At 62.1% G+C, this 13,530-nt stretch overlaps 2 protein-coding genes across 2 annotated transcripts; one reads left to right on the top strand and one right to left on the bottom strand.

The window, feature by feature from the left end:
- Positions 1–1,417: 1,417 nt before the first annotated feature.
- On the bottom strand, positions 1,418–4,657 carry LOC119846002 (protein S100-B-like). Its single transcript, XM_038379064.2, has 3 exons — positions 4,525–4,657; positions 2,940–3,075; positions 1,418–2,661 (listed from the first exon to the last, which is right to left on the bottom strand). The coding sequence occupies exons 1-3, from the start codon at positions 4,614–4,616 to the stop codon at positions 2,557–2,559; spliced, it is 333 nt and encodes a 110-aa protein (XP_038234992.1). The 5' UTR covers positions 4,617–4,657; the 3' UTR covers positions 1,418–2,556.
- A 207-nt stretch (positions 4,658–4,864) lies between these two features.
- Positions 4,865–13,460, top strand: MCRS1 (microspherule protein 1). The gene is made up of 15 exons (XM_038379187.2): positions 4,865–4,883; positions 5,720–5,819; positions 7,060–7,189; positions 7,565–7,703; positions 8,494–8,652; positions 9,085–9,194; positions 9,465–9,573; positions 10,325–10,463; positions 10,639–10,714; positions 11,229–11,257; positions 11,646–11,738; positions 12,045–12,127; positions 12,399–12,486; positions 12,816–12,943; positions 13,161–13,460. Exons 3-15 carry the CDS (start codon positions 7,080–7,082, stop codon positions 13,245–13,247), a joined length of 1,350 nt encoding a protein of 449 aa, XP_038235115.2. The 5' UTR covers positions 4,865–4,883; positions 5,720–5,819; positions 7,060–7,079; the 3' UTR covers positions 13,248–13,460.
- Positions 13,461–13,530: the final 70 nt, after the last annotated feature.

Here is a 13,530-nt window from a genome sequence, read left to right as displayed (position 1 = left end):
CCTGCGTTCTGTTCTAGGTGCTGCCACTGGCTTGCTATGTGACCTGGGGACATTGCAGCCCCTCTGTGCCTCAGTTTCTCCAGCAGTGGAATGTCTCTGTCTTGGCTCACCAGCCTCCGGGGGGGGCTGGTTAATTGGGGTCTACAAAGCACAGTGTGAGTCTGGGCAAGGAGGGTTGGTTTCTCTAGGCCCAAGGGCTGACCCTGTGATGGGCTGGATCACAGAGACCCCCTTGGGACTGCCAACTGATCAGAACCCTGCCTGGTTGTGCCAGACACCTTAGTCTGCTACAAACCCAGACCCAGGTCTGAACCACGTCCCCCAGAAGCTGCAGGCTTAACTGAAAGCAGCTTAAGAAGCGTTCCTGTCTCCAGCTCCCAAGGGGGTCCAAACCCCAAATAAATCCATTTTACCCTGTATAAAGCGTATACAGGGTAAACTCCTAAATTGGTCACCCTCTATAACACTGTAAAAAGAAAAAGGAACTTGTGGGCACCTTAGAGTAACATTTATTTGAGCATAAGCTTTTGTGAGCTGCATCCGATGAAGTGAGCTGTAGCTCATGAAAGCTTATGCTCAAATAAATTTGTTACTCTAAGGTGCCACAAGTCCTCCTTTTCTTTTTTTCTCCTTTCTTCTACAGACTAACACGGCTGCTACTCTGAAACCTGTCATATAACACTGTATAGAGAGACGCACAGCTGTTTTGCTCCCCCAGGTATTAATACATAGTCTGAGTTAATAAGTAAAATGATTTTATTAAATACAAAACATAGGATTTAAGTGGTTCCAAGTAACAGACAGAACAAAGTGAATTACCTAGCAAAATAAAATAAAACACGCAAGTCTAAGCCTAATACAGTAAGAAAACTGAATACAGATAAAATCTCACCCTCAGAGATGTTTCAATAAGTTTTGCACAGATTGGATGCCTTCCTCGTCTGGACCTAATCCTTTCCCCTTGTTCTAGCTCAGGTGGTAGCTAGGGGATTTCTCATGACGGCAGCCCCCTTTGTTCTGTTCCAGCCCCTTATATAGCTTTGGCACAAGGCAGGAATCCTTTGCCCCTCTCTGCGTTCCCACCCCTCCTTCTCAGTGGAAAAGCACCAGATTAAAGATGGATTCCAGTTCAGGTGACGTGATCACATGTCGCTGTAAGACTCGTTACCCGCTTGCCAGCACACAGGTAAGCAGGAAGACTTACAAGTAAACAGCCATGTACAGTCAATGTCCTGGTTGATGGGAGCCATCAAGATTCCAAACCACCATTAATGGCCCCCACTTTGCATAATTACAATAGGCCCTCAGGGTTATATTTCATATTTCTTGTTTCAGATACAAGAGTGTCACAAGAACAGAGGACTTGTGGCACCTTAGAGACTAACACATTTATTTGAGCATAAGCTTTCGTGAGCTACAGCTCACTTCATCAGATGCAAAAAGCTTATGCTCAAATAAATGTGTTAGTCTCTAAGGTGCCACAAGTCCTTTTCTTTTTGCGGATACAGACTAACACGGCTGCTACTCTGAAGAGTGTCACAGACTTGCAGGTCGTGCGCACTCTTGGCCCTGTGTGGTCCATGGGGGGTGCCCCTTTCAGTGAGACAGCCCTTCTCCCCCGAGGGCCACACTCTCTCGGGATTAAGCCCCTCCACCTCCTGGAGCCGCACCTCTTGGAGCCTTAGCACACCTGTTTCTCGCCGTGGGCCCCCTCAGGGAGTCCCCTCGCTCTGGACCCCAGGGGCCTCCATCCCCCCCCCGAAGGGGATGATGCAACCCTGTTCTCTAGACCAGAGCGACTCTCAGCCAGCGTAAAATAGGAAGGTTTATTGAGCATTGAACCCAGCACAGGAAACTCTCCGGGCCTCAGACCTGGCCTTCCCCAACACCGCACATCCCAGTCTCCCCTGCACCCAGGGGGGCTCTGCCTGCTCCCTGCCTCCAGCCCAGAGCCCTCCTGCTTCCCAGCTGGGCATCTGATGGCACCGGCCCCAAGCCCCACCTCTGTCCATTGTCTTCTCTCCAGGTAAACAGGGTCGCCTGGGCCCCCTCTCCTCTCTTTACAGCCCATTGTCCCCCCACTGGCCAGACCCGGCTGGGACACCTGAGCTGGGCCTCCAGGTCACCAGTCTCTGGGGTCTCTGTTCTCACGCCAATGGCCGGGGTCCAAGTTCCCTCGCCGGTCCTCTGTGACAACAAACTCTCTCTCCCTCCCCTCGTTAAACCCGTAGCACGAGGGAAACTGAGTCCCACCCCCTCTGCATGCAAACCATAGGAAAACCAAGAAAATCCCCCATAGGAAACAAGGAAAACAAGAAACTCCTCCACTGCGTCACAAAGAGGGATACATTTATACAAATAGGATGACCACATCAGTAGATGATAAGCTTTGGGATGATACCTTACAAGAGACCTTTTGCATGAAGCATATTCCAGTTACATTATGTTCACACTCATTAGCATATTTTCATAAATCATATAGAGTGCAGTGACACAGACCCCCCTCCCCCCTCTACTTGGCCTTCTCTGGACGAAGAATGTGCGGCAGGGCCGCGGTCAGCATGGCGACCAGCGTGGCGTATTCCTGGAAGTCGATCTGGAGTTGCCATTGGTGTCCAGGTCCCTGAAGAGCCACTCCAAGGTCTCGGGGTCGTGGATCTCCTGCAGCTCAGGGAAAGGCAATTTATGGACCCAGGCCTTTCCCCTCTAGGGGGTGCTGGCCCAGGGGCCTGGCTGGCTTGGGGGCAGGGAATGGGGCACACTTCTCCACCGGAAAGGCCAGCAGGGCTATTTGGCTGCCTCTGGGACAGTCTCAGCCCAGGGTCCCAGCCTGGGCGCTGGGAAGCCAGCTCCATCAGCTGCCCCCAGCCAATCCCCCCCACCGATTCCTGCAACAGGCTGGGTGCCCCTCGGTGTCACCCCCCGCTGCTGGCGCTCACCTGCACGAACTGTGGTAGCTCCCGGTTGATCAGCGTTTTAAGATCCACTTTCCTCAGCGAGCCCCGGCAGCCAGAGTAGGTGTGGAAAACTGCCATGGTGGAGAGCAGTGCCCGCTCCAGGTCTGTCAGGGCCGGCCTGGGGGATGGGCACAAGGGGGTAAAGACTGGGTGGGGGTTCCCTGCCCCCCCATACCTGGGGTTGCAATGGAGTGACCGGGGAGGGGGCACCAGGGGTTGGTATCAAGGACACAGCAGGGTCCCCGCGCTCAGCACGGCTGGGCCGTGCATACAGGGCTGGGCCCTTAGCTGCCCTAGATCACTGCCCCTCAGGCAGGTGCCTCCAGGTTACTCTCAGTGCACCTGCCCTGCACCCCACCCCACAGGCATTATTAACCCGGGTGGGGGAGCTCACCCTGATGCTGCTCCTCCCATGGCCTGAGGAGCCTGCAGGGTGGCCATGCCAGCCCACTTCACCCCTGCCAGCCCCCCCACCATGAGAGCTTCACCTGCAGGCAACAGCAGGGTAATTACACGGTGGGGGTGGGATTGCAGTGGGGCTGGAGAGCAGTAGCCTCTATCTGCCAGGGAAGCCCCCCCTCCCCACGCTGTCCTTTGCCCTGCCCTGGGGGCCCAGGCTGGGGTAGAGTGAGGGGTGGTCTCCATGTCACTCAGCTGGGGCTGCCAGCACAGGGCTCCAGTTCACGGCTGGTGCTTTGGGTGATGCAGACGCCGACTCCCGTCTCCAAGACCCCCCAGGCTCGTCTCATCCAGGGGTGCTTGGTCCCCAATGACCCAGGCTGCATCTGAACCTGGGGCTCAGTTCACTCAGCTAAAGGAGACCCCGGCTCCCACCCTGCTCCTCGGTCAACACTCGGCTACCATGACACCCGCATGGCTCAACCTCCCTGCCCCAAGCCCCACTCCCAGCTCTCTCCCCAGGGGTTGTGGTCTTGATCCCCACCCCCTCCCCTGGGCAAGAGCCTGCCTTGGGGTCAGCCGCAGCCCCACTAAAGATCAGGTGCTGACGGTGGAGAGGAGGGGAGACTGGGGCAAGCCAGGCTGTGACACCCCTCCCAGCCCAGCTCCACTCCTGCCTGCTCCAGACTCCTGGGGATCCTGCCTGTCCCTTCCTGTCTCTCCAGCATGCTCCCTCCTCCCCAGAGGTGGCTGCATTTTGGTGGGGCCAGGCGTATAGCGTAAAAGGGGGTGTATTATGGGATGCACAGAGTCCTTGGTTCCATGCAGCTCCAATGGGCTGTCCCTATCGCTTGAAGAAAAGGAGGACTTGTGGCACCGTAGAGACTAACAAATTTATTAGAGCATAATCTTTCGTGAGCTACAGCTCACTTCATCGGATGCATTTGATGAAAAACTTTTTTTTTTGTTTTCCACCAAATGCATCCGATGAAGTGAGCTGTAGCTCACGAAAGATTATGCTCTAATAAATTTGTTAGTCTCTAAGGTGCCACAAGTCCTCCTTTTCTTTTTGCGAATACAGACTAACACGGCTGCTACTCTGAAACCTATCGCTTGAGTCACTCATGGAGGTGGACACGGCTCCCCAGCCCCCCGGCAAGCCTCTTACCCTTGGTGGAGGCTGGAAGCCATGTCCAACAGGCGGCAGGAGCGCTGCATAGAGACTCTCGGGGCTGCCTGTGCTCTGCAGCTCGGCTCCATCGGCGTGTCCGAGACGCTGTGGAGGAGGAATCGCGGCTGCTCTGCAATCTCCCTGCGCACTAACTGGCTGTGCCAGGGCTGGGGCCTCGCCTCAATTATTCAGCATCCGCCCAGACATTAAAAAGCTCTTAAACGGCTCTAATGGAGCCCTGGTCACTGCAGAGCCCATTAGCGGCTGGGAGAGGGGCTGGAGCTGGCCCGGGTTGCACTTAGCGCTGCGCCCTGGCCCTTGTATTTCACACTGAGGATTGGGGTGTTCAGCGGCAGGTAAGATGGTGGGGAGGAAACGGGGGGAGACTCTGGGCTGGCAAGGAGGCTCATCATCCTAATCCGGGGGGTTGCGGGGGTGTCAGATCATCAAAGGGTAGGGCCAGGCAGGTCCTCAAGCGGTTCCACTCCGGCCCCCTAGATCACCATAACCTCCTGGCTCGCGGCCGCAGGCCCCAGAGCTGCCCCCATGGGGGTTAAGGTGCCCCAGGAGCGTGGCCGGAGGGGCGGGAACTGGGCGAGGCCGCATGCTGCAGCAGAGAGGACGCTGGGCCTCAGGACTCCTGGGTCCTCTGGGACCTTGGGCGCGTGTGATCGTCGGGTCTCCCAGTGCGGCCAGGGCAGGGCCTGTCCCTGCAGCGGCTCCCGGCTGGGCACCAGGGGCTGGGGCACGTCGGCTGGCGGGCGCCATCCAAGCCCCCAGCGGGGCTCGGGGGGGTCCCCGTGTGGCCGGGCCAGGGGATGCTGAGGCTGCCATGGCAACGGGCGCGAGGCCGACGGGATTGGGTGCCCCAGTGCTACGGCGACAAGCTCCGGCGCATCGCCCGTCGCCAGGGCACAGCCCCCGTTGCCATGGGCGTGGGGCTGCGCTGCCATGGCAACGGGGCGCCATGGTGCCCCTGTTGCGGCCTGTCCGCCGAGCTGGGGCCAGGAGTGGGGCCGGGGGGGCATTCTCTGGTCCAGCCCCCCCGTAGCCAAGTCCTGGGTGCAGGACAGGCCGTGGTCACTCCCTTCACCAAGATGGCGACGCCCATTCAACCGCCAGAGCGCGAGGGCGGCGACCGCAGGCAGCGTCACGCCGTTTGAACCGGAAGCAATCTCTCTCTTCCGCTCAGGCCCCCGGAAGTGGCCGAACTCTTCCGGAAGTGATCCTCCGCTGTGGATGGAGGCTCCTGCTAGACGGACGCCACCGCGGAGCCGCCGCACCGGGGAATGGTGAGGCCGCGGGACCGCCGCGTCCCGCCTGGGGGGTGGGGAAACCTCCGCGCCTGGCCGGCCGGCCGGGCTGAATGCGCATGCGCGACCTGTGGAGGGCGCGGGCAGACGGCCTGAGCAGCCCAGCGCGCATGCGCCTGATCAATGTCTGGGAGAGGATGGGGTTGCTATGGAGACCCCCCAAGGCATAGACCCCTCCCCCCAGGCCCGTCCAGGAGGCCTGGGTCCCACCCCAAATGTGCTGATGACGTCATGCGCGATCGGGGGAGGGGGGGTGAGCGCCTTGTCTCATCGTGCCTCAGTTTCCCTACCTGTGAAGGGGGTGGTGGCTCGCGACTCCCCGGGGCAGCGGCTGCGCCTGGGGGGAAGGGTCTGTCGCTTGGGGGGTCTCATTGCAGCCCCGCCCCGCCTGGAGCTACACAGCCGCCCCGCGCGGGGGTCTCTGCGCCCCACAGGCTCCATGGGGGCGGCCGGTGCAGTGTGTCGGGGCTCAGGGTAACGTAGCCCCTTGGCCGGTCCCGTCTGCCTTCCCCTCTCTGTTCACCATGCTCCTACGCGCCCCCCGGGCCATCCCGGGAGCCCCTTCCCCCCCTTGGTAGTTCTACCCCTCAGGGCCGGGGGGCTCCAGTCAGGCAGGGGTGGACGGGAGCCCGTCCTGCTGGACGCGCTGCGTTGTCATTCAGAGGAGCTGTAAACCCAAGTTCCCCTGGCCCAGCTCCAGTCTGTTAGTAACCATCTGCTTTGCCGACAAGATCTCCTGCAGTTCCACTGGGGTCTGGCGCTTCCTGTCCTGGGTCGCAAGATCGGTCGTTTTTGCTCCGTTTTTCCTGGGCCCAGTCCGGCGGGGCCCTGATTGAAGTTTCTGGGTGCTACCGCAGTGCAGATAATAAACCGCTGTGCAGTGTTCCTGTGAGCTGTTATCCAGCACCACGTTCCTCCGCAGAGTTGGCTGCATTTGAGTGGAATGTGACGTGATCTCTGTATCAGATCCATGCGCTGCAGTCCTGATGAGGGAGTCTCCCTCTCTGGAGTTGTGGGGAGGTTTGCATTATGGGATCTCTAGTCTCTAGGGCTTTCTGCCGTATAACATGTAAGGTTTGCCCACAGCCACCTGCTTCCTGGCATTGGGCAGGCTGGCGCAAGGGAGCAAGGTTCTCTGTGGCTGAGCCCAGTGTGATGCCTGGCATCTGATCCCTTTGATGTGGAGGGATGAGGCTCTGTCTCCTCTGTCCCTGTGCAGACGTGCTGGACTCCGGACTGATGGCGTCAGGCACGGCGAGCCGCTCTGAAGACGAGGAGTCGCTGGCGGGACAGAAAAGGAGCTCGTCACAGGTCTCGGGCACCATCCCCAAACGGCGGAGCTCCTCCAGGTACCCAGGAAGGGCCAAGGGCAATGAGGAGGGGGTGGGGTTTCCTGCATCGTGGAGGGACCCTCTCTAGTGGTAAGGATGGATCAGGCCAGTGCAGTCCCAGAGAGGGGATGGGAAGGTGGGACATGGGGGTTCCTGATGTCCTGTGATGAACCAGGTGCTGCTAACTCAACACCAGCATCGGGCCTGGAGCCCGGCTCACCAGCCGCAACCCTGGGCTGCAGTGATGGTTGGACTCGGAGCCACCAGAGGGCACCCCACACCCATCTTGCAGCTATTTGGGGGTGGAGAGCTGGCTCCAGGTAGCCAGGTGTGCAGCAGGGGCCCGCATGCAGGTGGAGGGGCCTCACCTGGGGCCTTTGTTTGACCCACTAGGTTCATCAAGAGGAAGAAGTTTGATGATGAGCTGGTAGAGAGCAGCCTCGCCAAGTCGTCCAGCCGGGCCAAGGGGCCCAGTGGGGTGGAGCCAGGCCGCTGCTCGGGCAGCGAGCCCTCCTCCAGCGAGAAGAAGAAGGTGAGGGGAAAAAGAGGGTGGGCAGCGCCCAGCGGGGCCTGATGCCCTGTCTGGTCTGGAGCAGGCCCCTAGTCCCTCTGTCTCTGACTGTGCCTAAGGCTGGGTGCGTTGGGGAGGAGACACTATGATGTGGGGAGGGGGTTCTTCCTGACCTCCCGCTGGAGATCAGCCCCAAAGCCTGAGCATGGAGAGCTTGGGTGGCTTTATCCCTGAGGGGGAGGGGAACAGAGAGAGTTGTCGGCCAGTAGATCCTGCAGCTCCATGAGGGGAAGAACACACAGGTCTGGCTCAGCAGACACCTCCCCCTGCCAGGACTTGAAAGGGCAGAGGGCAGGAGGCTCCCGCAGCCAGCTTGGGACAGATCTTGGGAGCCACAGAGCCCCTCAGCAACCATGCCGAAGGGACACCGTCACCGTGGCAGTCAGTAGCCTTCCTGCCGGGCTGTGACTGGGTGGGCAGAGCCTTGGTTAATTCTCTCCTGTGGGACCTGGTTCCTCGTGCTGGTGGACGGCGGAGCCAGATCCAGGCAGACTCATTCGCTGCCTGGCTCCGGCCCTCCTAGCTGGGCTTTGGACGGGGAAGCGCGAAGTGTCATTGGTGCTCAGACACCCACCTACCCTGGGCGTGTCCTGCTGAGGCGCCAGGGCCACGTGCTGCCCCCGGGCGAGGGCTGGCTAGGTTGGGTGGGGGGCTGTGAAGGGCAGCCCCCATCCGCCCATCACGGCCTCCAGCAGTGGGCCCCACTGGCCAGGCACAAAGGCTCTCTGAGCTCCTTTCCCGGCTCGTGCAGGTCTCCAAATCCATCTCTGCACCCATCACCCCGAGCCCGGTCCCGAACCCCAGCCTCCCCAAGCGGATGAAGAAAAGCAAACAGCCCCTGCAGGTGACGAAGGACTTGGGCCGCTGGAAGCCTGCAGATGACCTGCTGCTCATCAATGCTGTGCTACAGGTAATGCTGCCATCCTGCTCAGCGGGGCCAGGCCAGGCTGGCACGTGCCTGGGAAACGTCACAGCAGGGAGTGGGAAGTCAGTAGAGCTCCTGGGGCCGGGCCCATGGCTCTGGGGGGACTGTTCTGTCAAGGTCTGGCCACTTGCCGCGGCACCTTGTACCAAGACCTGGGGGTGCTGGTCCCGGTGTCCTAAACTCCAGCCCTGGCTGATTACATGCTGCTTCCCAAATGCCCTCGGCCTCCAGACCCCTTGGCTCAGTCCTTGCTCCAGTTCAGTCGCACCCCAGGGGCCTGAGGCTGGGAAGTGTTGCCCGTGATGGCCGTTTCAGTGATGACGGGCATCCCGGTGGCGTGGCCGTCAGGGCCCCTCTGGCTGCGCTGTGGGTGCAGGGACACAACCCTAAGTCTGGCCTCTCTTTGGGCCCCTGCAGACCAATGACCTGACCTCGGTCCACCTGGGCGTGAAGTTCAGCTGCCGCTTTACCCTGCGGGAGATCCAGGAGAGGTGGTACGCGCTGCTCTACGACCCGGTCATCTCCAAGTGAGTGCCAGGCCACCGGGCGCGGGAGTTGGGCTCTGCCAGGGGCAGGCCACCCGTGGGCCCCACTGCTCCAAGCATGGCTGGTTCCCTGCTGCATGAAATGAGGCTGGTCACTTGCCCAGAGGGGTGGCTGGGGGGTGGTGTGAGGAGTCTCCCGTCCCCCCAGCTGTGTGCTCTGGGAGCAGTGAGTCTGAGGGGACTGCCCTGTGCTTGGCGTCAGAGATGTGAAATCTGAGTTGGTAGCTGACATGGCCACTGTCCCCTCCCCAGGCTGGCCTGTCAGGCCATGCGGCAGCTGCACCCTGAAGCCATCACCGCCATCCAGAGCAAGGTGCTGTTCAGCAAAGCCGAGGAGCAGCTGCTGAGCAAGGTGGGATCGGTAAGGCTCGCTCAGGCCCCCTCTGTGCGCAGTGACACCTGGAGACTGAGCCAGGTGGGATTGGTACAGCCTGGGCAGCCAGCGCCCACTCAACCCACCCTCTGAGCGTAGGGCGCGGTGACACGCAGACTCGTGCTCCTGGGGAAATGGAATTAACAAGGGACCCTGGAGTCCCCTCCCTGCCAGCGGGGGTGAGACTCTGGACCTGGAAGGCGCTCGGCTCCCTCTGCCGAGGGGAGGAAGGGCCATCTCTGCAGAGCGTCCTGCCGGGTGTCCTTCACCAAAGCGCCCTGCAGCCAGACGGTTCCTGTGCCCCCCAGGGAGCCCTGTCGTGTGGGAGCTGCACGGGCCCGGCCCGGGGCCCCCGGCGCATGTGCTGTGGTTCCTGGCTCCTTCCCCGTGGCACCAATTGCCCAACGGTGCTGCCTGCACAGAAATCCCAGGGGGGCCGATGCCATAGGAAAGCCTGGGAGAGTCGCCAGGCCATGCCCCCTGCCCCATGGCCCCTCACGGACTTTGGCCCAGGAGAACCCAGCAGGTTCCCTCAGCCCTGCCCAGCGGAGCCCCCTGAGTGGTAGCCCTGGGCCGAGCCGTGGGAGCTGGCACTGTGACCCATGCAGACACACGTCCCCAGGCCTTGGCCTCGAACCCCCAGCTCCCACGGCCGGCTTGGTCCAGCCGGAGCCCGGGGCTGTCCTGCCCCCTAGTGGTGAGTTACAGAACCTGCAGTGACCCGTCCGTCCTTCCGCAGACCAGCCAGCCCACGCTGGACACCTTCCAGGACCTGCTGCACAAGCACCCCGAGGCGTTCTACCCTTCGCGCACGGCCAAGGCCCTGCAGGTCCACTGGCAGCTGATGAAGCAATACTACCTCCTGGACGACCAGACAGGTATGGCTGGGCCTGACCCGCCAGCCCCACTGGCAGCCCATCCCCCACGGCTGGGCCAGGCACGAGAGGCTGGAACTGGACCCCGAGTCACCAGGCCGGGCCCCGAGAGCACGGGGGGCTTGTGCTGATGCTGGGACTGTGGTAACCCCTCCCCTCGCCCTGTGTTTCCGTTCAGTGCAGCCGCTACCCAAGGGGGACCAGGTGCTGAACTTCTCGGATGCGGAGGACATGATTGACGACAGCAAGCTGAAGTGAGTGTCCACGGGGAATGTGGGGGCTGGCTGGGGGGTCCTTCCCGCCAGCGCACGGCCCCAGCTGCGCAGGGGCTGGCATCACCTGCAGCTCATGCCACAGGCCATATCCCCTGAGCTGCCTGGAGCCCCTCGCTCCAAGTCCTGGCAGCCCCTCGGTCCGATTACCTTCTTGCTGCTCCCCAGCCCAAGCTGCTGCAGCCACTAGCTGGTGCTGCCTACCCTCTGGAGCCCAGCTTTGCAGCACCAAGCACCAGCTCTCTGGCTGGCTGTAGCTTCGCCCATACCCCAGTGTGCGAGGGCCCAGTGCCGAGCAGGCCTGGCTTCCCTTGGCGCCCTGTGGGGCAGACATGGTGGTAGGTGGCTGCAGAGGGCCTGTGCTGGGGCTGGGTCCAAGGGCTGGCAAGCTGTGTCAGGCCCCGAGAGCGCGTGTTAGGGATCCAGCCTGCCAGGCAACCCGTGGGCATGCATATGAGGGCAGCTACCTGACTCCTCCCCTGTCCCTTTCCTGCAGGGACATGCGGGATGAAGTGCTGGAGCACGGTGAGTCTGACGGGACCTTCGCTCCACTCCCTGCCCCTGGGGTGCTGGGTGGGGGAGCTGAGGGGCGCCCCAGCCCCTTGCAGGTTTGGTTAGCGCTGTGCCTCGACCCGTCGCCACAGCCCCAGTCGGCCGCTGCTGCATCTGGGCCTGACAGCCCTTCTGCCATGACACTGGGTCGGCACCCCCTAGAGGGGACCCATTCTCACCCCCTGAGCCAGCCAGTCCCTGCCCGGGGGCCAGATCCGAGCCGGTGCCCCCTAGAGGGGAGAGGCTGCATATCCCCTCCCCCGAGCCAGCCCGTTCTCCCCAGGGCCCCGTCACCCCTGTACTGGCCTGTGCCAGGCGCCTGGGCTGGCCTGAGCTGCCCCCTGCACTTCCCTCCTTGCAGAACTGACCGTGGCCGACAGGCGCCAGAAGCGGGAGATCCGGCAGCTGGAGCAGGAGCTCCACAAGTGGCAGGTGCTGGTGGACAGCATCACGGGTGAGAGCTGCGGGGGGCAGGGGGCTTTGCTGGTCTGGCTCAGAGCGCTGAGCTGGCCACGGGGGTCCTCAGCCTCCAGGCCATGGGGACGGGGCTGGGTGGGACAAAGTCCCAGCATCCTCCAGGGCAGTGAGCTGACATCCACGCTGCAGGGTTACCTGGGGCTCCTGAGAACCGCGATGCTCAGGAGCAGTCTGTGCCTGGCTGAGACCGGGGGGGGGCGGTTCTCCGTGTGTCCAGGGAGGAGGTGGGGGCGGTTCTCCGGGTGACCCATGGGTGTCTGAACTCTCCCCCTCCCTCGCCCAGGAATGAGCTCCCCGGACTTTGACAACCAGACGCTGGCTGTGCTCCGGGGGAGGATGGTGCGTTACCTCATGCGCTCCCGAGAGGTGAGTCCTCGTCGGCCAGCTCCCTGGATCAGCCCGGCTAAAGGCCCCGAGATGCAGGAGTCACCGCAGCCTCCTGTTTCCAGAGGGCAGCATGGCCCCGGAGTGCCGTGGTACAGGCTCCGAGCCTGCTGCTGGGCACACAGGGAGGGGCTGTGCCCTAGTGGACGGAGCAGAGGGGACTCACTGGGGGGCAGGGCTGGCTGATGCTTAGAGCCACCTGGTCCCTGCTCACCCTGAGGGAGCACCTGGCTAACAGCCCTCCCCCCCACAGATCACGCTGGGCAGAGCCACGAAGGACAATCAGATTGACGTGGACTTGGCGCTGGAGGGCCCTGCCTGGAAAATCTCCCGCAAGCAAGGTAGGGGGCGGGGCCGACACACCCATCGGGGGCAGGGCTAACAACACCAGGGGGTGGGGCTGACACACCCATTGGGGGCAGAGCTGTTGTCAGCCAGGGTGGGCCTCATAGATCTGTCCATGGAGGGGCAGGGCTGTGAGCATTGGGGGTGGGGCTCCCACGTGGCTCCAGGGTGGCACTGCTGGGGTGTGGGCCGAGGAGGCACCTGGTACCTGCAGTGGGGTGCTGGCCAGTGCTCCAGTCCCTGGTAGCTGGGCTGTGGGTGGGGTCCCCAAGGCAAGTGGTAGGTCTCTGCATCCCCTCACCGCCCCCTCCGCTGCGCCTTGCAGGTGTCATCAAGCTGAAGAACAACGGGGATTTCTTCATCGCCAACGAGGGCCGGCGGCCCATCTACGTGGACGGGCGCCCCGTGCTGGGGGGCAGCAAGTGGAAGCTCAACAACAACTCAGTGGTGGAGGTGAGCACCTGGGCCCGCTGCGTGGGTGGGGGATTGGCCTTCCTGCCGCTAGCCCTGCAGGGAGGATGGATCCTGCTCCCTCGGGGTCAGTGCCCCAGGGGAGCCCCTGGTGGTGGTGCTGCGGGGGCTCCCCTAACTCTGTAGCTGCCCAGGCTGCCAGGAGCTCTGCTGGGCCTTGCCCAGGCCCTGCCCATGCTGACCTCCCTCTCCCTTGCAGATTGCCAGCCTGCGCTTCGTCTTCCTCGTCAACCAGGACCTGATCGCCCTCATCAAAGCCGAAGCTGCCAAGATCCCCCAGCAGTGAGGGGCCCTGCTACCGTCAGGTGACTGCTGGCTTCACCTGCAGCAGGCTCCCGGCCCCCTCCTTTCCCAGGAGACTGGGCCTGGCCCTGAGGCTGCCTGCTCCCCTCTGGCTGGGGGGCAGAGCACAAAGGTGCCAGTGGCTGCACCTCCTGTGTCACAGGGGCGGGGGCCCGACTGCACAATGTTACCTTCCAAATAAAAGTGTCCAACCTGCTGCTGGTCTCTGGGGCCTGCTGGTGTCAGGGAGGGGCTGGCAGCAAGAGGGCACCAGGCTCTGTCCTGCC

This window comes from Dermochelys coriacea, chromosome 20 (assembly GCF_009764565.3).
Source record: "Dermochelys coriacea isolate rDerCor1 chromosome 20, rDerCor1.pri.v4, whole genome shotgun sequence".
NCBI classification, from domain to species: Eukaryota; Metazoa; Chordata; order Testudines; family Dermochelyidae; genus Dermochelys; species Dermochelys coriacea.
Note: the sequence above shows the minus strand (reverse complement) of the source record. Positions and strands in the feature narration are given on the sequence as shown.

Excerpts from the sequence above, each read along its gene's own strand:
- LOC119846002 (XM_038379064.2), bottom strand. The coding sequence starts at position 4,616 with ATGGAGCCGAGCTGCAGAGCACAGGCAGCCCCGAGAGTCTCTATGCAG. Across the intron at positions 3,076-4,524 it reads GCTTCCAGCCTCCACCAAGG|GCCGGCCCTGACAGACCTGG; the intron begins GTAAGAGGCTTG and ends CCCATCCCCCAG. Across the intron at positions 2,662-2,939 it reads AGCTACCACAGTTCGTGCAG|GAGATCCACGACCCCGAGAC; the intron begins GTGAGCGCCAGC and ends CCTGAGCTGCAG.
- MCRS1 (XM_038379187.2), top strand. The coding sequence starts at position 7,080 with ATGGCGTCAGGCACGGCGAGCCGCTCTGAAGACGAGGAGTCGCTGGCG. Across the intron at positions 7,190-7,564 it reads AAACGGCGGAGCTCCTCCAG|GTTCATCAAGAGGAAGAAGT; the intron begins GTACCCAGGAAG and ends TTGACCCACTAG. Across the intron at positions 10,464-10,638 it reads CCTCCTGGACGACCAGACAG|TGCAGCCGCTACCCAAGGGG; the intron begins GTATGGCTGGGC and ends GTTTCCGTTCAG.